We start from the raw sequence: 22114 nt of genomic DNA, 5'->3' as shown, positions 1-22114 counted from the left end.
TTATTTATCTGTAAAGGAGAGAGGGGGAGGGAAAGAGAGAGAATGGGCATGCTAGGACCTCCTGCCACCACAAGCAAACTCCAGATGCATGTACCACTTTCGCATCTGGCTTAATGTGGGTACTGGGGAATCGAACCCAGGCTTTCAGGCTTTCAGGCAAATATGTTTCACTGCTGAGCCATCCCCCCCAGCCTGATTTATGTTTTTAAAAGACTAATGGCTGCACAGAAAATGTAATGTAAATGTAGTGTTCCTGAAGCCAGCTAGACTATGCTCCCCCACGCCCCTACCCCCCACACACTGGGGACCATTTCTAAGTTGAATTTTATTGGCTATGAACAACTGCCAATCTGATTAATTAGACCAGTTCCCCATGGCATCATACAGGGCCCCTGAGAGTTAATATTCCTACACTAAGTTTCCTGTCAGAAAGAGTTTTTATAAAAAAGAGCACAGCATGCTCGTTGCAGAGCTGTATAAGTTCTGTGGATAAGTGCAAAAATATTTCAGTTTTTAAAGCTGTTTTTTCCACCTTCTTCACTTTGAAGACTTTATAATTCCTGAATGTTGCCAAGTTAGAATATATGGAACTAGGCCTCAGGGAATTTGGCACAGAAGCTTCCAGAGCAAGGATCAAGACATATCTTGAGATTAGAAGCAAGAAGGAAAAGAAAAAGATTGTCTTTTACATCTTTGTGAAGCACTTGAACTGATTAGAATCATGGACCTCACCACTGTCACATACTCAAGGCCACTGGGTACTGGGCCAGGCTTGTGCCTTGCTCTCCCGTGGAAGCACTCACTGTGTGCTTCCATGGTTCCTGCTGAGCTTGACGAGTATTTGAAACCTGCACAGAGAAAGAAAATTCCCTTATCTGGGGCCATGCTGAGCATGCCTCTGTCACATTGAAAACTGGGCATATTTAAAAAGAAAAGAAGGAAAATGAAACAAGAAGGAAGGAAGGAAGAAGAGGAGGAAGTGGGAATGAAGAAAGAAAGGGAGGAATAAGAGGAAAGGAGATTCTTAAAGTTATAAATTGTAGTCGGGTGTGGTGGTGCACGCCTTTAATCCCAGCATTTGGGAGGCCGAGGTAGGAGGAGGATCACCGTGAGTTCGAGGCCACCTTGAGACTACATAGTGAATTCCAGGTCAGCCTGGGCCAGAGTGAGACCCTACCTAAAAAAAAAAAATTATAAATTGTAAGTTGCAAAACTGTGAAACTGTGTCTGGGATCAAAGTAACAGCATAGTTGCATTTTAAAACATGTAATTCTACTAGAGCATATGTTTTAAAATAAGCACCTGGCATCTTTAGGACAACTGAGTTTCCAAATGAATGCTTAAGCATTCATGTATATTAAAATGGATAATATTTATGAAATAGAGTTGTATTTGGTGAAACTACTTATCTGGCTCTTATGATGGATTGAGTTATAAGTTGTCTTCCAATTTCAAAAGAGAATGTACAAAATACATGAGACAGGATATTTGAAATTATTATTAGGCTGGTATTACTCAGGGGTATAACAGTGTTTGCCTAACATACACAAGGTTCTGGGGTCAAGCTCCAGAGTTGTGAAAAAAAATAACTAAATAAAATAAAAAGCTGGAGAGATTGCTCAGTGGTTAATTGCTTACAAAAAGAAAATACGTGTCAGAAGGGAAAGCTAGCAAACATTAAGAGGGAATATATATATATAACCAGTGACTACAGCGGCAGCCAGGACAGTATTAACTCATTTCGTCCTTTCCACACATGCTTTGGTGCATACTTCAGAAATCCTCCTTGTGGTGATGAGGAGACTTAAGCTCAAAGAAACTGGTAACTTGCCAAATGTCACAAACAAAGCTCCCTAATTTAGACTTGGGATTTGATTTCAGAAAGTCCTTCTTAGAATTTATACTATTTGTAATTATATTCTTGTATTTCTCCGTGATACTATCCTGCATTCTGGACTTGATGACACCATTTCTCCTATCGTCAGGGCAGGCCAGGCAGGAATAGACAATCATTTGAGAAGTCCTTGAGGAAATCACAAGGGGAGAGACGCTGTCTGTCACTGAGGGTTCATAGCTGGAGAAACGTGCACTACATGAGCAGAACCGTCATTAATTGTGGCTTGACCGAGGTTTTGATCAGCCTTTCAAAATAACACGCCCACCCTCAACACGAGGAGGTCAAGGAACAGTTCAGTGAACACGGGTCACGGGAGCCGGAAGACTTCCAACACGAAGACCTTTGGTTTCAGGGTGACCGCCGTCACTGAGCCCTGTTCGACGTGCTTGCTTCATACCACTGGCCCAGTCTGGAATTCTTCACACCTGCTGGTGTGACAGGAAAGACTCTGGGAGCCTCGCTCATCTGTTTGTCTTCAGAACTTGTTGTGTATTTTGCCAGGGGCTCAAAATTCACGAATGAGTGAATGACATAAAAAGCAAAGCACTGGGGCTGGAGAGATGGCTCAGCAGTTAAAGGCACTTGCTTGTAAACCCTGGGTGAAATTCCCCAGTACACACGTAAAGCCAGATGCCCAAGGTGGCACAAGCACCTAGACTCATGTGCGGTGGCCAGAGGCCCTGGCGTACCTATTCACTCTCTCTCTCTTCACACACACATGTAAATCAATGGAAATATTTTTAACTTGTTTGGTTTTTCGAGGTAGGATCTCACTCTAGCTCACGCTGACCAGGGTGGCCTAGAATTTACAGCGATCCTCCTACCTCTGCCTCCTGGGTGCCGGGATTAAAGACGTGCGCCACCACACCAGGCTTAATTTCTTTTTAATAAAACAAAGTGTTCTGCCTAAGAACGCAGCCACATCATCCTCAAAATATAAATTTTGATTGTGAAAACTCACTTGTGTGTATATATGTGTGGTGATTGTGTGCACGCACATGCATGCAGGTGCAGGCGGAGGCCAGAAATCAACGTCAAGTGTCGTCTTGATCACGTTGTTTGCTCAGTTGCCAGGAGGAGATCCCTCCCTGGACCCAGAGCGCTCTGACTGAGGCAGACTAGCTCTCCAGCGAGCTGCGAGAATCTCTTGTCTCCAACTCGTCGCTGAGAACCCCAGCCCTGCACTGCCACACCCCGCTTTTAAGTGGGTTCTGGGGATCCAAACTCAGGTCCTCGGGCTTGTGTATCAAGTACTCCCCCGACGGGGCTGTCTCCTCAGGCCCTCATTGCTCTTAAGACCTTAGCTGTGGGCTGGAGAGATGGAGATGGCTTAGCAGTTAAGCATTTGCCTGTGAAGCCTAAGGACCCCGGTTCGAGGCTCGATTCCCCAGGACCCACGTTAGCCAGATGCACAGGGGGCCGCACGTGTCTGGAGTTTGATTGCAGTGGCTGGAGGCCCTGGCGCACCCATTCTTCCTCTCTCTCTCTCTCTCTCTCTCTCTCTCTCTCTCTCTCTCTGTGTGTGTGTGTGTGTGTGTGTGTGTGTGTCACTCTCAAATAAATAAATAACTTAAACAAAATAAATTTAAACATTAAAAAATAAAGAAGTTAGCAGTAAGGTGGTCTTGGTCAGACTTGAGGAGGCAAGGTGCTGATTTTCTGTTCTGGATTTGTTCTTCCAGAGCCCTGAAGTCAGGGCCAGGCCCTAGTGTTGCGTTCTGCACAGTCCTCCCGAACCTGCTCCAGGCAGGCAGCTAAGGGCTTCCGGCACTTAGAAAGCACATCTGCTCCTGAGCCACGAGCAGCGGCACAGGAAGCTCTCTGAGCGCTGACTGTCAACGGCGCTCGGCTGGAGCTCGGAGGCCGGGCTCGGGGCAGCAGGCTTCTCCTCCGCCCCAGCGTCCCCGCGCCACCCGTCCCTCCTCGCTTGTCCACTCTTCCTTGGCTCCTGCAAATGGGACCTGTTCTTCCTTCAGGACGTCCCCAAAGCCTGTGGCAGGGGGCTTGCCTTGTCAACCCACTCTGCCTTTGATGTGTGCAAGGTCTCAACCCCCCCCCCCCCCAGAGTAATCTGCAGGACATGACAGCGTTCTGCCCACTTTTACCTTAGGGATGAGAATAACATCACATGCTCACAAATGGTGGGTAGGGTGGGATCAGTACCTTGGGTTGGGCAACGCTCTAGAGAAACAGGAAAATGGAATATTAATTACATCATAATTGTAAAATAGACCACTGTGGTGAACCTTGCTTTGTACATTTTGAGGCCACACTCATCCTTTTGGCCTAGAAGACCCCCACCCCAACCCTTCCCTTTCCTTCCAGTTTGGGCTCAGATGCCACCATTTACAGACATCACCCTGAGTTCTCAGCTCCTGCTGCGATGAGTCCCTTGTGTGTGCCCCAGCGTTTTGTCACTTTCCACATCATCTGTCGCCATCCCCTGGCGTGTCTGTGCCCTCCGCCAGACTGCAAACAGCTCCTGGAGCCACGCCCTCCCTCATTCCTTCCCACAGTTCCCGACCCGCTGAGGCTGGGCAGATAGTGACTGGTGGATTGTGCTTTCCAGCAAGTTGGCTGCTCTCTCTCCTTTTCCCTGCATCCAAAACTTCTAGAAGCCCTGGGCATATTTTTCGTGGCTTTGCTTTTGGGACTTCTGAGACCACGACCTCATGTTACACCTTCTCCTCTGTAGGAACCTCTTCCCAGAGCCACAGACGAGAGCAGGAGGGACAATGTCCATGATCGCGGCTTTCTATGGCAACAAGTCCATCCTCATCACAGGGGCCACCGGCTTCCTGGGCAAGGTGCTGATGGAGAAGCTCTTACGGACCAGTCCCCACCTGAAAGTCATCTACATCCTTGTGAGGCCCAAGGCTGGCCAAACCCTGCAGCAGAGGGTCTTCCAGATCCTGGACAGTAAGGTATACCTTCTGGGAAGGCCGCATGAGACATCGCGCGGGTTTCCACAGAGTCCTTAAGTGGGAAATAGGAATGTGCAGCAGATAGAGCAGAGTTGACAAGCCACAAGAGCACCCAACCATTCACTGGAGATCTGTGGTGTTTTCCCAGAAGGGGAGTGAGGGTTTAGATTCAGCTAAGGAGCAGGGAGACTAGGCTCTGACATATCCACCACCCACCCCCCGCCACGATCACATTTTAAATATGTGTTCCTCACACAGTGGGAACGTTTTGGGAGACTGTGGACCCATTAGGAAGTAGAGCCTGTCTGGTGCAGGTAGATTACCGGTGCCTTTGAAGGTAATGGTCCAAACCCTTAGAGAGAAAGACTGAGAAAACAGGCCAGTAGGGAAAGAGCTTTATGCGCCGACATGAGGGCGTGAATTCAGGTTCCCAGAACTCCCCTCAAGTTCTGGGCAGCACCGTACTCCAGCACTGGGGGAGACAAGCAGAACCCCAGTGTCAATGTGCAGCCAGACTAGCAAGTCCACGTGCCCTAGGCTCAAGGAGAGACCCTCTCAATAAATAAGGTGGAGAGTGACAGAGTCACATGATGCCTGCCTCAGCCTCCACATGCACGCGCACACCCATACACACACACGCGTGGGCACACAATGCACTCATACACATAGGATTACAAGCACACCATATACACATATACACTCAAAAAAAAAAAAAAAACCAGTATGATCAATCCCTGACTTCTAAGATCACAGGTAATAATATAGTTATGTGCTTGGCATTTTAGGTAAATATGCAAGAATAAAAAAGGCCCTGAGAGGTTAATATCTTGTTCCTGTTGTGCAAGCAATAACTGGCCGAATCAGGGTTTAAATCCAGCTTTTCCTGACTACAGCAGCTTAGCGTCTTTGCCGTTCACCAACCGTGGTTCTTTGGATACACGCCTTCAGTGTACGTCAGAGTTATTAGAGCGCGTGTACAGGAACAGCTTGCCCAGGCCTCAACTCAGAGCTGTTGGGTAACAATCGTCTACAACTTTCCAGGCACGCTGTCTTACAGTAATGGTCCCCAGTGAAGCAATAAAAACTTCTAAATTAATCTTTTACATCTCAAGGGAATTACTGGTAAGCTAGCAAAACCCTAAGGTTTGGTGCAAGCTTGTGCAACTGAATTTGCTTAAATTTACATGATTATATCTAATTGCCCTGCATGGAGTCTGGAGCTAACGTCCAGAAGCTCAGCACTCTTAAAAACACTTCAGTGTTGCAGTCTCTTTTTTAAAAATACTTGATTTTTATTTGTTTGACAGAGAAAGGAGAGAGAGAGAGAATGGGGGCTCCAGGGCCTCCAGCCACTGCGAACTCCAGACACATGCACCCCCTTACGCATCTGGCTAACGTGGGTCCTGGAGAATCAAACCTGGGTCCTTTGGCTTTGCAGGCAAACGCGTTAACCGCTAAGCCATCCCTCCAGCCCTGCGGTCTCTTTTACGTGGTTTATCATTGTATTTAAAGGAAGGGCCTTGCCACTTTGTTTCACAGAATAAAGATAGTAAGCAAGTTCTAATATATGACTGGGAATAGATAGCATAGTTCTGTTTGAAGATAGGAATTCAGAACACAAATAAAGGCCAGAGACTCTTATGATTCAAAAAGATATGACTGCCTTCAACACTGTCCTGAAAGTGACGTCAGGCCCTCCACTGGAGGCCTCCAGAGTGAGGCCCTGTGGGAAACCACTTGACTGTAGGAGCCCAAGTTCAGGGCAGGTATGCAAATGTATTGACTTCTCCCCTCACTCAAGTCCTGCTCCTCATCAAGTTATAGTCCATAGAACTGTAGGTTTCCAGGGCATAAAATCCATCAGAAAGACCCAATAGCCCCATGCCAATGCATGTATTTTGAGGGGGAAGTTGTACACACCTTAAACCAACTCATTCAAAAAGATTTGTATGCAAAAATTATTGTTCAGCTAAAGCTATAAAGGGGGAGACAATTGACTACAAAAGCCAACAGTTTTATTTTATTTGTTTATTTATTTATTTAAAAGAGATAGAGAAAGAGGCAGATAGAGAGAATGGGCACACCCGGGCCTCCAGCCTTTGCGCAGGAACTCCAGACATGTGCGTCACCATGTGCACCCGGCAAAAGCCAACATTTATATAGAGAGTCTGTTAAAAGATCTCCCCAGATGAGCCAAGATGAGCTCTTTGTTGAAACTGTGCTCAGTTTATGAACCTTATCAAGCAAAACAAACCCTGAGGCCCGACTAAGTTCCAGATCACTTTCAAAACTCTAGTGCCACTGACTGATGGGCTGACCTTGCCTCATAGACAATGGAAGTTTAGAGACAGAGGGTGATCCTTGCCAGGATGTGAATGGGTTTGTCTTTCTCTTAGCCATCTTTTCTGAGCTCCTAGATGCGTTTGAATATGACTTACCTGATAAAAAAGGCATGAGTGTTCCAATTACCTGCTTCAACTTCTTGTTACCCAACCCCCCCAAAAAATAAATCTTTGGATGGTTTCTGGACAGAGGTAACAAACCTCTGCTGATAAACTAAAGAGTTCATGAGAACTCAGTTGTAGGGTACCTAGGGAAAAGACAGACCTGTCTCTGCTACAATAGTATTTTTAAAAACCATAGACTTGCTGGGCATGTGGCTCATGTCTTTAATCCCAGCACTTGGGAGGCAGAGGAGGATCGCTGCGTGTTTGACACCAGCCTTGGGATTAGAGTGAGCTCCAAGTCAGCCTTGGCTAGAGTGAGACCCAGCCTCGAAAAAATAAATATATAAATAAATAAACAGACAAAAACCACGGACTAAAATTCCTTAGCTCTTAGCCTTTCCAAACATTTATCCATATAGATACTACAGAAAAAAAAATGCATCTTATAAAAACTGGTTGGAACAAAGATTTGTTTTATTTTATATTTTATTTATTTATTTAAGAGAGGGAGAGAGGAAACAGAAAGAATGGGTGCATCAGGGTCTCTAGCCGCTGCAAACAAATTCCAGATACATGTGCTACCTAGTGTATCCGGCTTTACATATATACTGAGGAATTGAACCTGGGTCCTTTGACTTTGCAGGCAAGGGCCTTAACAGCTAAGCCATCTCTCCAGCTCCCAAGATATTTTTAATGAATGTTGTGTTTTCTGAGACAACAGGAAATACTAATTTAATCAAAAACTTTTTGTGGGGAGACAGAAGCAAAGAATTTGCTCCACTGGAATACTTGAAACAAGAGTTCAAATTGCCCTTCCTTTTCCCTTCCTAAATAAACTTAGGATATTTTTTAAAAAATCAGTTAAAATCACATGAAAAGTATATGTGCTTGGGTGATACTCGACATTAACTGCTATTTCAATTAAAATGCAATCACATAAAATTTTTATTTTATTCTTTTACAAGTTTGCCTAATTTTTCATTTTCCAATTATGTTTGTGACACTGAGATTTAGTCAGGTGAGCCTGTCGCAATTTTGCTGTTGGTCTGTGAATGTTGATAATTTGGGAGCTGAGAACTGGATACACTCTGAGTTCCTCCGACATAAACAATCCAGAAAGTATGGAAATCTGCAATCCCAATGTGCCTTTGGTGAGAAGGGAAGCAGAGACAGGAGAATGTTCTAGAATACTGGGAAGGCAACAGTGAACAACTGAACAACAGACCCTGAGGCCACCAGTGAGGTTTAAGGAGGGATTTACCCAAAAGCTGCTTTCTGACCTCCTTACGCTGGCTGTGTCATGTGCATGTCCACTCTCACGTGAAGGAAAACAGACATACCCCCACAATTAATGATTTTTTTTAAAGCTGGTAATGTTGCACTAAAATAATTTTGCAGACTAAAGCGGGAACAATCCCCACATGTAAAGATGAAGTTGTCTGAGAAGGCAGAAAGTGGCCTAGGCAGAAGGCAGAATCTACCACTCCTTCATCCCCGGGCAAGGTGCAAAGGGGCACACCCCTTCCATCTTCAGAACTCTGTTGTCAAATGCTCCCCCCAGGCTGTATGAAATAAGACAGATGGCCCTTGGGCTGGAGAGATGGCTTAGCGGTTAAGCACTTGCCTATGAAGCCTAAGGAACCCGGTTCAAGGCTCCATTCCCCAGGACCCATGTTAGCCAGATGCACAAGGGGACGCATATGTCTGGAGTTTGTTTGCAGTAGCTGGAGACCCTGGCATGCCCATTCTCCCCCCACCCTCTCTTTCTCTCTTGGTCTTTCGCTGTCAAATAAATAAGAAAAAAAAAAAACAAAAACAGACGGCCATTGGGAGATGCCAGTATTCTCATGAAGAGCAATGTTTGAGCCCCAAGTTGAAAACAAGAACAGCATGCAGAGAATGACACCTTTCGTACCACGTGTTTACATTTCAGCTGTTTGAGAAAGTAAAAGAGTCGTGTCCCAATGTACATGAGAAGATCAGGCCCATCTCTGCAGATCTGGACCAGAGGGACTTCGCCATGGGCAAGGAGGACATGCAGGAGCTGCTGGCCTCCACAAACATCATCTTCCACTGCGCGGCCACCGTGCGCTTCGATGCCCATCTCAGGTCCGTCCTGCCCCTCTCTCCTGCAGTGTGCAGCTGTGAGTGTGTGTGTGTGTGTGTGTGTGTGTGTGTGTGTGTGTGTGTGTGTGTGACTTCCACTACGGGAGGGTTTTGTTCCAAGCACACATGGACACACACACACACACACCAGCCAAAGTTCACCATGGCCTTCCAGGGCAAGCGTCTGCAGCTAGGGGGAACATACCCTTGCTTCTTGACTCCACGGTTACATAGAATACGTGTTCCACCCTGGAGGAGTGGCATCCTGTTGAGGGCAGCGCTCTGCACCCTCTTCCGTTGTATTGGGGATCCCTTTGGCTGTGGAGGAATATTCTCGCTTCATGTCTGCATGGCATTCCACCATGCACACGCACTCCAGACCTTCTGTGCTGGTGGACACAAGCAACGAGCCCCGCACGCGTACACTCCTTCCTCTCCTCAGACGTAGAAGGGGCAGCCGCGCAACGGACATACCAAGGGTATCCTTTTATGCATCATACTAAATTTCTTTCCAAGTGCAATGCCAACTTTGCGTTCCTGTGGTTCCCATGAATGCTAATATGTTTAACAACAGGGTTTGTGATGATTCGCTAATTCCTTTCAGTGTTTTCAGTATGCATAACGCTTTTATTTATTTGATGATTAGAAAAGATGGCATGTTTAAACACTTACCGGCTCTAATCCCTTCATTAAATGTCTATCCATGTTCTTTTCCAATCTTCGATGGAAATATTTTTTTCTTGTTAATTGTGAGACTTCTTGGAAGACTCACTATTTTAGCACTTTGTCTTTCACAAAGCTCAAAATATTGTAACAATTTATCTTTTGTCTTTCAACTATTCTTTATGCAGTTACTCATACTCGCTTAAATTATTTTTATAGTTATATTTTACAGTTGAACTTTGTTACACTTAGAGTTCATTTAGCAATAAATAAGAATAGTCAAGAGAACTCTTTAAAAAAGAATATTGACACAGGTTCAAAGGCAGAGTATTTCTGCTTTTTTCTAACAGATAGTCAGATCATAAATGTTCTGTCAGATGGGTTAGCTGAAATGAAATTCCTGCCCTAAATTCATTCAACTGTTTCTTCCATTAATCAGACTTTCTCTAAAAATATCACATCATTTTAATCACTGTAATTTCTGTTAAGACAAGTACGCCCGTAGAAAATCTTTTTAAATAGAATTCTCTTGACTAGTCACACCTGATGATAATTCTTGTTTAAATTTAGAATAATTTTTCCAAGTTTTAAAAAACATTTTGGGAATTCATTAGGACAACCTTGAATAATTACATTTAGAAAAACTTAACATTTAAAATACTGATTCTTCCTGTTCAAGAACGCTGTGCCTCTCCATTGATTCCATTTTTATGTTATGATGCTATTGAAATCGTAAGCTTCTTTACATATCCACTAGTGATTCATTTAATTCTAAGACTCTGGAATCCCTGGAGCTCACTGGCCCCCAGGTTGAAGCGAGAACCCATCTTAGGGAAGTACGTGGATGGTGATTAGAGGGCACCCATCTCTCTCCTCTAGCCTCATGTGCATGGGCGAAGGTGCACATGGATGCACCACACAGCACACACATGCCGCTATACCCACACACACTCAAAATGTGCCTACCCTCCCACCACTGAGCATGACTTTGACTTTGACAACAAGTTGAACTACACAGCATTTAATCATTTTATCCCTTGGTAAAGTAATTAAGTGGGAAATAGATATTAAATGTTACTTGAAAACTTCAAGTGTGTGTGTGTGTGTGTGTGTGTTCACATCGATTTTATCTTTCTGAGTAAACTTATATTAACAGGTTTCCTAATACTGGATAACACATACACTCCTTGAACCAAAGTTTTTTGTCTCACCAGTGCAATGTGGGAATTCAACATCAGCTCCCATGTCTGAACTGGAGCCATACGATACCAACTTCTATTGTTCCTTGAAAAATGTACTGAGTCCCCTCCATTTGTTTATAGCTCATTGAGTGCATGATGCGTAGTGGTGGTTTTAGAAGCCTTTGCTCAGTTCGGCACCCATGGTTTGATTTTGCCCAGTGAACTAGGATCACGTGGCCTCTAGCACAGCCTGTGGAATACTCCCCAGTGAATAGGCTTGATGGACGCACACACATCGTGGGCACACGGTGAATCCAGATGTCAGAAATGTGCAGCTAGGACCCACCTTCTTCTTCCTTGTCTTGGGACACAGCCAGCAAGTCCGAAGGATATCCCGTTGTCAGAGTAGGTAGAGTTATGGCGTGACATTCTAGTTACTGGAGTAGGTAGTTACGGCATGGTCTTCCAGCTATTTAAGTAGGTACAATTGTGACAAGATGCTCTTGTTACAGGAGTAGGGACAATTCCAGTGCCATCCTCCAGTTGCTGGAGCGGTCACAGTTATGGCATGATGCTCGGGTTTCTGGGGTAGGGACAGTTACAGCATGGCCCACCACTTATTGGAGTTCAGCGCAGGTATGATGCGGTCTGCCAGTTCTGGCTCCTGGGGCAGGCCAAGTTAGGGGGTGATGGGGTGCACACCGAGCTTACTGGTCCCTTCTGCTTCATCTCCTCCAGAAACGCTGTGCAACTGAACGTCATCGCCACCCAGCAGCTCTTAGTAATGGCCAGTCAGATGCCGAAGCTGGAGGCCTTCATACACTTCTCTACGGCCTTTTCCAACTGCAACCTGAACCAAATTGATGAGGTCATCTATCCATGCCCCGTGGAGCCCAGGAAAATCATTGATTCTATGGAGTAAGTGAAGTCATGTGACAGGACAGAGGAGCAGAAAATGGCTGGGCTTTCAGATTCTCCCTGGTCATCCATTAATAAAGTTAGGAAATAGGGTTTTTTATTAAATATTTTATTTATGTACTTGAGAGAGAGAGAATGAACACACCAGAGACCCCAGCCACTACAAACAAACTCTAGATGCATGCGCCACCTTGTGACACTTGGTGCCACCTTCATGGGGCTGGAGAGATAGTTTAGCAGTTAAGTCACTTACCTGAAAAGCCTAAGGACCCAGGTTCGATGCCCCAGTACCCACTTAAAGCTAGATGCACTATGTGGCACATGCATCTGGAATCGGTTTGCAGTGCTCAGAGGTCCTGGTGCACCCATTCTCTCCCCTACTTCTCTCTCCACTCCTCCTTCCCTCCCTATCTCCCTCTATCATCTATCTATCTGCCTGCTTCTCTTTTTCTCTTTCAAATAAACAAATAAAAACATTTAAAAATGCAGGAGAGAAAACTTGGCGTCAGTGTGGCAGGGGTTCTCCTTATGGCCCCCTACCTTACTACCCACGTGAGTAGGGGAAAGATTTTAAGTCTTTCTGAGTGCCAGTTCCTTTGTTCAGAAAAGGGCCTGTCTTACCATTGTAAGGATGTGTTAATTTATAGAAATCAATTACTATAGTGCCAGGGAGTGCTTAAAAGCAGTTGCAGCAAGGGTTATTCATGAAGAACAAGTCAAAACCTGTCTTCCAGCATCCAGCAGACCCACTCCGCCCTGGTTCTGGGGACACTGAGCCGCCTGCTCTACCACGAGCTCTGATTCTCACTAACCGCTGCTTTCCGCTTGCCTCGGAAGGTTCTACGTTCGGCTTCTCCCACCCACTCCATTTGAGCAACTTTGGCCTTTAAAAAAAAAAAAACTTGTATAAAAAGAATCACAGCAGAAAAAAATGATTATTTCCCAGTGAATTTGTCATATTATAATTTCATGCAATCTGTATTTGCATTTAAAATACGCTCTTTAAAAAGCTTCCGCTTAGTCAAGAGTTAGTTCCCTGCAGGGCAAACATTTTTGTCTCCTCTGGCTCAGAGAGTAGATATTTTTACCTGTGACTTAAAAACCTCCAGGACGAAGAGGATGGAAGTCGTTGAGGTGACCTGAAGCTCTTTGTTAACAGAAAATGGATGCTCAGCTGGGCAGGTGCAAGGCAAGGCAGGAGTGGCTCAATGTCTAAGTCAATTCAGGAAGTGTCACAGGGCATTCTCAAGATAGAGCCAATGGGTTTAGCACTCAGCTTCCCTCCTGCAGTGCTGTCTGCTGGTTAATCTGTGATGTCCAGGAAAAGGGTCACCTGTTTTGATCCCAGACTCCAGTGCTGAGCTCCTGGTGCCTCGCTCCATTGCCCATGTCTCTGATTCCTGACAGGCCACCATGCAGCCTGAAGTGGCAAACACATCTCCAGGTTCGCCAGAGAAAGAGGGGCGCCTCTGGATCTTGCATCCCTCCTTCCCAATCTATGTGCAGACACTAAATACCCCGAGGTTTCAAGAAAGTGCCTCCCAGAGGAGGGGCTCACCCATCTTCTTCTGGCCAGCATGCCTGGTACTCACCCGGGTTACCACCACAGGTTCATAACTTAGGACCAAGCTGTAATGATGTCCATACAGATTTGTTTATGCCTTTCTTTCCAAATACGGCATTTATTCAAACAGACACGTAGCAAGACAGAACTAGGAATAGAATTCGATTTTATCATGAGGTTAAACAGAGAAAAGGACATACTGACTGTGTGTCTTTCAGCATCCCTTCCCCAGCCTCATCTCTGCTGTCCCCAACCCTAACTTCTATATGCAGTCATGGTGAGGACATTACTCTTGTGGGCGGTAGGGAGGTTCTATCCCTACAGCTGACTCCAGCCCGGCTTGTCTCGATCAGGTCATACACTAGAGCTCTGCCAACGCCCCCCCCCCCCCCAGATCAGATGGATCTCTTGATTAGAATTACAAATAATGTTGAAGTTATTCTGAATAAATACAAATGAAATCTCCCTTATTCAAAATACTTCAGCACAGACATGTTGTAGATTTCAAATTTTGTCCAAATCTTGCAACATTTCTATACCTTTAATGACATATTTTTTAGGATAGACCAAAAATCTAAAAACAAAATTCACTAATGTTTTGTATATACTTCATTTTATTTTATTCATTTTTATCATTTATTTGAGAGCGAGAAAGCAAAAGAGAATGGGCACACCAGGGCCTCCTGCCACTGCATATGAAATCCAGACACATGGCCACTTTGTGCCTCTGACTATATAGAGCTGCTGGGGAGAGGCTGGAGAGATGGCTTAGTGGTTAAGGCGCTTACCTGCAAAGCTAAAGGACCTCGGTTCAATTCCCCAGGACCCACGTAAGCCAGATGCACAAGGAGGCACATGCATCTGGAATAGGTTTGCAGTGGCTGAAGGCCCTGGCATGCCCGTTCTCTCTCTCTCCCTCTCTCTGCCTCTTTCTACCTCTCTCTCTCAAATAAATAAATAAAAATAAAGTTAAAAAAAAGAAGTTCTGGGGAATCAAGCCCAGGTTGACAGGCTTTGCAAGCAAGTACCTTTACTTGCAGAGCCGTCTGTCCAGCCTCTTGGATGTACTTTACACAGAGCCTGAAGGCAACTTTATATAGTATTTTTAGTGAACCTGAAATTTGACTACAACCTACCACACAAGTTTGGATGTGAAATTTATCATGTTCACCCTCAAAAGTTTTTTGATTGAAAAAGAATTTTGGATTTCAGATTAAGAAGGCTCAACCTGCATTCATACATGTCAATCCAGATTTAAGAACATTGCTGTAAGAATGGTTTTTTGTTGTTGTTGGTACTTTTTGTCTTTTTCTGGGCTTGGTAGTGCATGCCTTTAATCTCAGTACTCAGGAGGCAGAGGTAGAAGGATCCTCCTAAATTCAAGGACACCCAGAGACTACATAGTAAGTTCCAGGTCAGCCTGAGCTAGAGCAAGACCCTACTTCAGACAACAAAACAAAAAAAAAATTTTCTCAGATTTTTTTCCCCAGACAACTTTTCATGAGTGATTTCTTATATTGTCTTCAAAGGAAAGGTAGAGATACATGTTCCTTTTGTTATTTCACTCAACTGCTGTATAAACAATGAAACTATAAATGATATCACTGTATTGATATAAAATATTTCAAAGTAAGGCTGGAGAGGTGGCTTAGCAGTTAAGGCACTTGTCTGCAAAGCTAAAGGACCCAAGTTGGATTCCCCAGGGCCCATGTAAGTCAGATGCACAAGGTGGCACATGTGTCTGCAGTTCATTTGCAGTGGCTGGCGGCCCTGGCATGCTCATTCTGTCTCTCTCAAATTTAAAAAAAATAAATTAAGCTGAGCATGGTGGCGCACGCCTTTAATCCCAGCACTCAGGAGGCAGAGGTAGGAGGATTGCCGTGAGTTCAAGGCCACCCTGAGACTACATAGTGAATTCCAGGTCAGCCTGAGCTAGAGTGAGACCCAACCTCGAAAAATCAAAAAACCGAAACAGAAAAAAATTTAAATAAAAATTCAAAGTGAAAATGACAGCATAGCCTAGAAGAACTGTGTGTGTGTGTGTGTGCCCGTGTTAGGCATGCACAGATAAACACGCATGCATTGCTGTCTCATGAACTGTGTATGTGTGTGTCCGTATTACACGTGCACAAATAAACACACATGCATTGCTTTTTAATGTCTTCAGTGACTTCTTGCTTCTTTGGAAGGTGCTGAAGAAAATCTTTGGGACTAGGCACTTAAGTGTAGCACTCAGTTAATTTCACCTCTCTGTTGACTATTTCCCTTCCATGTCAATTGAGTGCTTTCAAAAACAAATGGGGAAGAACCCATAACTTCTACCTGAAACTGAGCAGGGACCAAAATCAATGGATGGGGTATACTGGTCACCTCACCCTCTAGAGGGGACAGTAGATGTCTGCAGGCAAGTAGTAGAAAGCCAAAATCAACCACATTGTTGTTTCGGTCTTTTTTAAGAGAATACCACTGGGTTGGGAATGTGGCCAGTATGGTTAAGGTCCTGGGTTCAGTCCTGGGCACTGAGACAGGAAGAAAAGGAATGACAGGGTAGGGGGGAAGGGGAAAGAGTAGAAGAAGGGGAGGAGAGAGAGAGGGGGAGAGAAGAGGAAGGAGAGGAGGGTGAAATTAGCTTCATTGGGTTCCTTTTGTTTTAAGTGCACTGCCCCCATGGTAACCCGAGAATTTAGAGCAGGTATAATTGGTGCCATTTTCTTGAGTAAAAGTGGAGGGGACAAGAAAGAATGCAGGTGAATAGAAGCAAATCATATGCAGAAAACTACCTCACACTTGTTTTCTTGGGGCTCTGTGAAGCCTGTATTCTCTAAGACAAGCTGGTAGACCACACCTTGTACAGCCCTCAGGGACCATCTACAGCATCTTCCACACACATTTTCTCAGGGATCTGTGCAGCCTGCGTTTTCAAAGACAAGCTGGCCTCACTAGTCCTTGAGCAGCCCCAGGTGCCTTCCTTTGAGATGACAGTTCTAACTGTGAGATAATGACCCCCAGTGATTGCTGCATCATGATGTCCTCTGTCTCTCTCTCTCTCCCTCCCTCCATCTCGCTCTCGCTCTCTCTCTCTCCAGTCTTGCTGAAGTCAAACTTGGTTTTTATAGTCTGCATAGCTTTGTGGGTGTGGGAAAATGGACTTAGGTCAGTTGACTACTGTTGACCCACAAGGGAGATGAAGCAATGTTAGGACAGCTATTCTCCACGTTTGTGGTTTCCTCATCCTTGGGTTCAACGTACTGTTAAATACTTGGGGTCAGGAAGAAGGTTATGCCCTGGATTGAACCTATGCAGATTTAGGTTTTCTTATCATTATTCCCTAAACAACACAGTGTAGTATTTCCATACCATTTACATTATATTCAGCATTATAGGTAATTTAGAAATAAAGTATACCCTGAGACTACATAGTGAGTTCCATATCAGCCTGAGCTAGAGTGAGACCCTACCTCAAAAAAAGAACAAAAAAAACTATAAAAGAAAGAATAAGGGAGGATTTGTGTAGGGTGTGTGAAAATACTCAATTTTATTTAAGAGACTTGAGCACCCTTTAATTTGGGTGTCAGGGGAGTCAGGGTCCTGGAACCAATTCCCCTCAAAGAATAATGACTAAAACTGGAGAAGAACGCGTATCACCTGACACATTCTCTCATTCCGGTATGCACGTGGCCATCTAACTAAAATGTCTTCTAGTGCTGTGTGTATTTGGAATTATTTTCAATTCTAGGGACTTCTCAGTGTTTCCTTGTTTAACTCAAATCAAAAGGCACCTGTGTGTTCTGAATCTCTTTAGCCTAAAGAGAAGCAAAGTGAAGAAAATTTAACGCATGATGATATGCTTCCCTGGTATCAAATGGGAGTGGCTAGCCCTCAGCCGTGATTCAGAATAACCCTTAGCATCAAACACAACGCCCAAAAATTTGCCACAGGAACAAAGAGCTTACTGCTAGGATTTTCCACCAACAAAAATTGTATTGTTATGCTATCTCCTATAAAATAAGAACACAAGAGTTACAAGAATTACACAAACATATTAGGGCAGCCAATTTTTTCAAAACTGTATTTTGTTGATAATTTAATCAAATGGATCTGCTACATGAGAGGAACGTGACATTCGGTCCACAATAGTCTTGTTGCTTTCTCAGAGAAGGCGGGTAGGTTGGGATCGTTAAAATGGTTCTGACATTTCCTACAATTACCCTGGCGTTTTGGGAGCACCATTGTCCAGGAGGCCTGTCGCGAGTTCAGCAGCACATCCAGCGACTGCCCCAGAGCTCTCGGCACTCCACCTGACAGACCTCAGAACCGCTGGAAATCTGTGGAAGGAATTAGCTTAGACCCTAAACAGACCTTCAAAACACTCTTCATAGATTTGCCATGATGGGCTTTTAGCCTGCCAAACCTAGCTGTTGTTTGTTGAGGCACTAAATGAAATCTTAAAAATTAAAAGCTGCAGGTTTCAGGATTGGTGCAAGAAGTAGCTTTGACCCAAGGGGTTTGGAGCCCAGGATCAAGTGACCAGCTTGCTGCTTGGCATATGAGTGGCACTCAACACTGTGTTTAGTGGACACCCTTAGGAATGTGCTGAAGGAGCAAAGATAACTTGAGGTTATGTGCAATAAATAGTAAGTTATGTCTGTTGAATCCAACCATCTATCTGGGAGGAAGTAGGTTTTTATTTAATTTAATTAATTTATTTATCAGAGAAAGAGGTGTGTATATATATATATATAATTTTAAATATTTAATATTTTAATATATACAATATAATATACATTATATCATATATAATATATATTAACATTTAGTACTTTAATATATAATTTTCATATATATAAAGGTTGAGAGAATGCATGTGCCAGGGCCTCTAGCCAGTGCAAATGAACTCCAGACACGTGTGCCACCTTGTGCATCCAGCTTACGTGGATCCTGGGGAATTGAGCCTGAGGCCTTAGGCTTCACAGGCAAGCGCCTTAACTGCTAAGCCAGCCCTCCAGCCCTTTCCTATTTTTTAACTTGTATTTTATTATATGTTCTTTTTTGAGTTCAATGTTCCTAGCCCTATGCCCTCTCCCTCCAGGTGGTTAGACGACACAATTATCGAGGAGATCACTCCCAAGCTGATCAGGGACTGGCCCAATACCTACACGTACACCAAGGCCCTGGGCGAGATGGTGATTCAGCAAGAGGGCGGCAACCTGAACATTGCCATCATCAGGCCCTCCATCGTGGGCCCGTCCTGGCAGGAGCCCTTCCCAGTGAGCACACACGCTTTGCTGCACTACTTACACACGGGGCTCCCTGGGCCCCACTCCTCCTGATGGCCCTCCTCCACCTCCTCCTCCTCTTCCCTTTCCTTCTCCGTTCTCCTCTTCCTCCTTCTCACCTCCTTCTTTGACTTTATAGCCGAGTGCAACAGGTCAAACATGAATCTGCTATACTGCAGAATTTCAAGTTTAATCCAGGGTTCGCCCGGCATGAGGCTCCTGTGGGAATCCCTCTGCAGACCTGATGTTGGGCAGACATGGTAAATAGCATCTACCTCCAGTCCCCAAGTCCCCACAGGAGACGGTTTCTGTACTGGCTTTCTCGATATGCTTCAGAATGTTCTTTAAGGTGAATCACGACTGCCAGGCAAACAGGATTCGCAACACTGTCTCTCAGTTTAGGAGTAATAACGTTGGCTGGTCTATCCTTTTGAAAAGTATTGTTGATTTTATACAGTGTTTCCCAATAGCTTCGTGAAGCTTCAGGGTGTGTGAGTACCCACACACTGACGATACAAACTAAGTTGAACTGACTATAAATCTGGGTGAATGTGACTTAGGAAGGCTGATTACATTAGGAGGGCTAAGACTTCTTCTAAACATAGATTTTCCTCTAAACAGATAGACAGACAGACACACACACACAATCTATGGGCCTGGCACAGTGCCACACATCTGTAATGTGGGAAGATGAGTTTGGGGAACATGGATCCAAGGGCAGGCTAGGCTATATAGCAAGACTTTGACTCATGTGTGTGTGGGGGTTAGATTCAGTAGCTGTGATATTTTTCAAAGGAATGGGTAATTCCTACAGCTCTGTTCAAAATGTTTTAGGAGAGGTTAAAAAGTCAAGCCTAGGGCAGAGACAAATTGTACTTAATGAATTGGTTAGAAGGTCGTGATATTAAGACAAGAGTCCATTTTGGCCCATAAGGCAGTATAAAACAACAGTGTGCCGCCTACTATGAACACCAGTGTCACTTATGTGCAGGACAGGACCAGGGTGTTGCCACACAGCTTGGGTGGGGAATCTCACAAAGGCTCAGTTGGACTGCCCTGCCAAGCTCAGGGCCTCACTGCTCTGCTCCTGAAATGTGTGGATCCCAGAGCAGATGTCCCAAAGATGCACCCACTCTCTCAAATGTGGAGCCGACAGCGGTGCCTCTTTTCTTTTCTCAGGGTTGGGTTGATAACCTGAACGGCCCCAGCGGGATGATCATCGCGGTACGTATGGTCTTGTGGGGTAACAAGCGCCACAGCCCCCTGCAGGCCTGAGCCCCGTCCATCCAAAAACTTAAGTGCAGCAACACCGGAAGCAGCTGATCTCGATTTCCTGGTGGGGAGACAGAGGCAGGACGGAATTATTTCTGTCCTGTGTGAGAATTTTCACCATCAGGGAAGCGGTGGTGTGAGCTCATCCATTGCTGTTCAGAAGTTTCACAGTTGGAAATGTTTGACCATCGAGAATTTGCCTTTAGTGACCACAAGGGGGAGTCTCTCCTCCTTTTCTCTGTTCCATTCAGGGCTTGAATTTGTGCAGCAAAAATCTTATCCTTGGAGGTTATGAGACACGTGACTTTAGGGTCTAAAGGTCTATGGGTATATGGCTGCCTCTGGGTTTTTCTAGAAACCCCTCCAGTGGCCCTCAACTGTTCCCCCTCAGTCTAGCTAGGGACACTGCCATTTCCCCGTTAGGCCTGGAGTTTCATCCTACTGTAAACCGGCACATGGATTCGAACTTGCCAAGGTCCCTCCCCATGATAGGTTCTGACAGTCCAAAGACGGGGAAAGCTATTTCAAGAAAAGCAAATTCGGAGCATAGGAAAATGTTAATCACCACCAACCGTCACTGGAACCCGGTGACCCAACTGACTTCACTGTTATCTTTACAGTATGAACATGAAAAATTCCAACACTTACATCAGTGTGATCAGGGTGATCTGTGAGGTGCACAAACCCACTGCCTAAAACAAGTGAACACGCAGAACAAATCCCAAGCAAACAGAACATGTTGCTCTGTTTCAACTTATCAAGTGTTTCTTAAATAAGAATTTCCTAGACCTTACCTGTCCTCTTTCACTTATAAGCTCTTAGAAGCACTAGCAGAAAGTCATTTCAGAAATGATAAATATTCGAGGGCAGGAAAAAAAAATTCCCCAAATGTCTTATGACTTAATTTTTAAGATGTGATAACATAGACGTGGTGTTCTGTTAAATAACTAAGTATCTTGACTTCTCACGTGTTTGAGGAATTGCATTCCCAAAAGGAGCCTAGGGGATCCTCTGATGGTTCACAGAAACGCTAAGAGCCGAGAGGGACTTGGCTGGGAAGAATGGGGGGCCTGGGAGGCCGGACATGTACAATCACCCATCAGTGACTGTGAGCAATGTTCGTCAACGACACTGCTTATGTCTGCTGGACGTATCCTGGAGATCCTTCAGACCTGGTGTGAGTTTTGCCTTCTTTCTCCTGTGCAGACTGGGAAAGGATTTCTTCGGTCCATAAGAGCTACTCCGATGGCGGTGGCGGACTTAATCCCAGTAGACATGGTTGTCAATCTCACGCTGGCGGCCGGGTGGTACACGGCAGTCCACAGGTATGCAGACTAACAACGTTAAGGGGACGGTGAATTGTTGTCACGTTTGTAGCCTCGAGACTGAGAATGGGACAGGGTGTTCGAGTCCGTCATTCATGTAGTTCCCGATACTGCTAAGTATCCGCTCAGCCATGAGCCTTTAAATCACTTAACCACAGAATTCTCTATTTTCAGTAGATCTTTTTAAAATTTATTTATTTTATTTACTTGAGAGACAGAGAAAATGGGTGTGCCAGGGCCTTCAGCCACGGGGGGAAGGGGGAAGTGGGGAGGGACTCCAGAAGCATGCACCACCTTGTATTTCTCGTTTACGTGGGTGTTGGGGAATTAAACCTAGGTCCCTTGGCTTTGTAGGCAACAGCCTTAACTGCTAAGGCATCTCTCCAGCCCTCCGTATCTTAAAATATGGCTGCCCACTAAGTAAAAGGGGGCAAGGGAGTCATAGTTGCTGAAGGGACAGTATATTCCATGTTGCATTGCTGTGCCCAGTTCCTGACAAAATCCCAAAGTCCACATCGTCCCCTGTGAGGAAATTCCCTAA

The 22114-nt window shown here is 44.9% G+C and overlaps 1 protein-coding gene across 2 annotated transcripts in view; it reads left to right on the top strand.

Moving 5' to 3' along the window:
• Positions 1-22114, top strand: part of Far2 (fatty acyl-CoA reductase 2) — a 174760-nt gene that overhangs the window by 141078 nt on the left and 11568 nt on the right. For both annotated transcript variants that reach the window (XM_045139496.1, XM_045139495.1), the window contains exons 2-7: positions 4593-4821; positions 9202-9377; positions 11957-12136; positions 18790-18967; positions 20156-20200; positions 21455-21573. In XM_045139496.1, the coding sequence (XP_044995431.1) occupies positions 4633-4821; positions 9202-9377; positions 11957-12136; positions 18790-18967; positions 20156-20200; positions 21455-21573 (887 nt within the window). In that variant the 5' untranslated portion in view covers positions 4593-4632. The remainder of the gene's footprint in view (positions 1-4592; positions 4822-9201; positions 9378-11956; positions 12137-18789; positions 18968-20155; positions 20201-21454; positions 21574-22114) is intronic.

This window comes from Jaculus jaculus, chromosome 22, assembly GCF_020740685.1.
Source record: "Jaculus jaculus isolate mJacJac1 chromosome 22, mJacJac1.mat.Y.cur, whole genome shotgun sequence".
Classification (NCBI taxonomy): domain Eukaryota; kingdom Metazoa; phylum Chordata; class Mammalia; order Rodentia; family Dipodidae; genus Jaculus; species Jaculus jaculus.
This window is presented reverse-complemented; position numbering and strand designations above follow the sequence as displayed.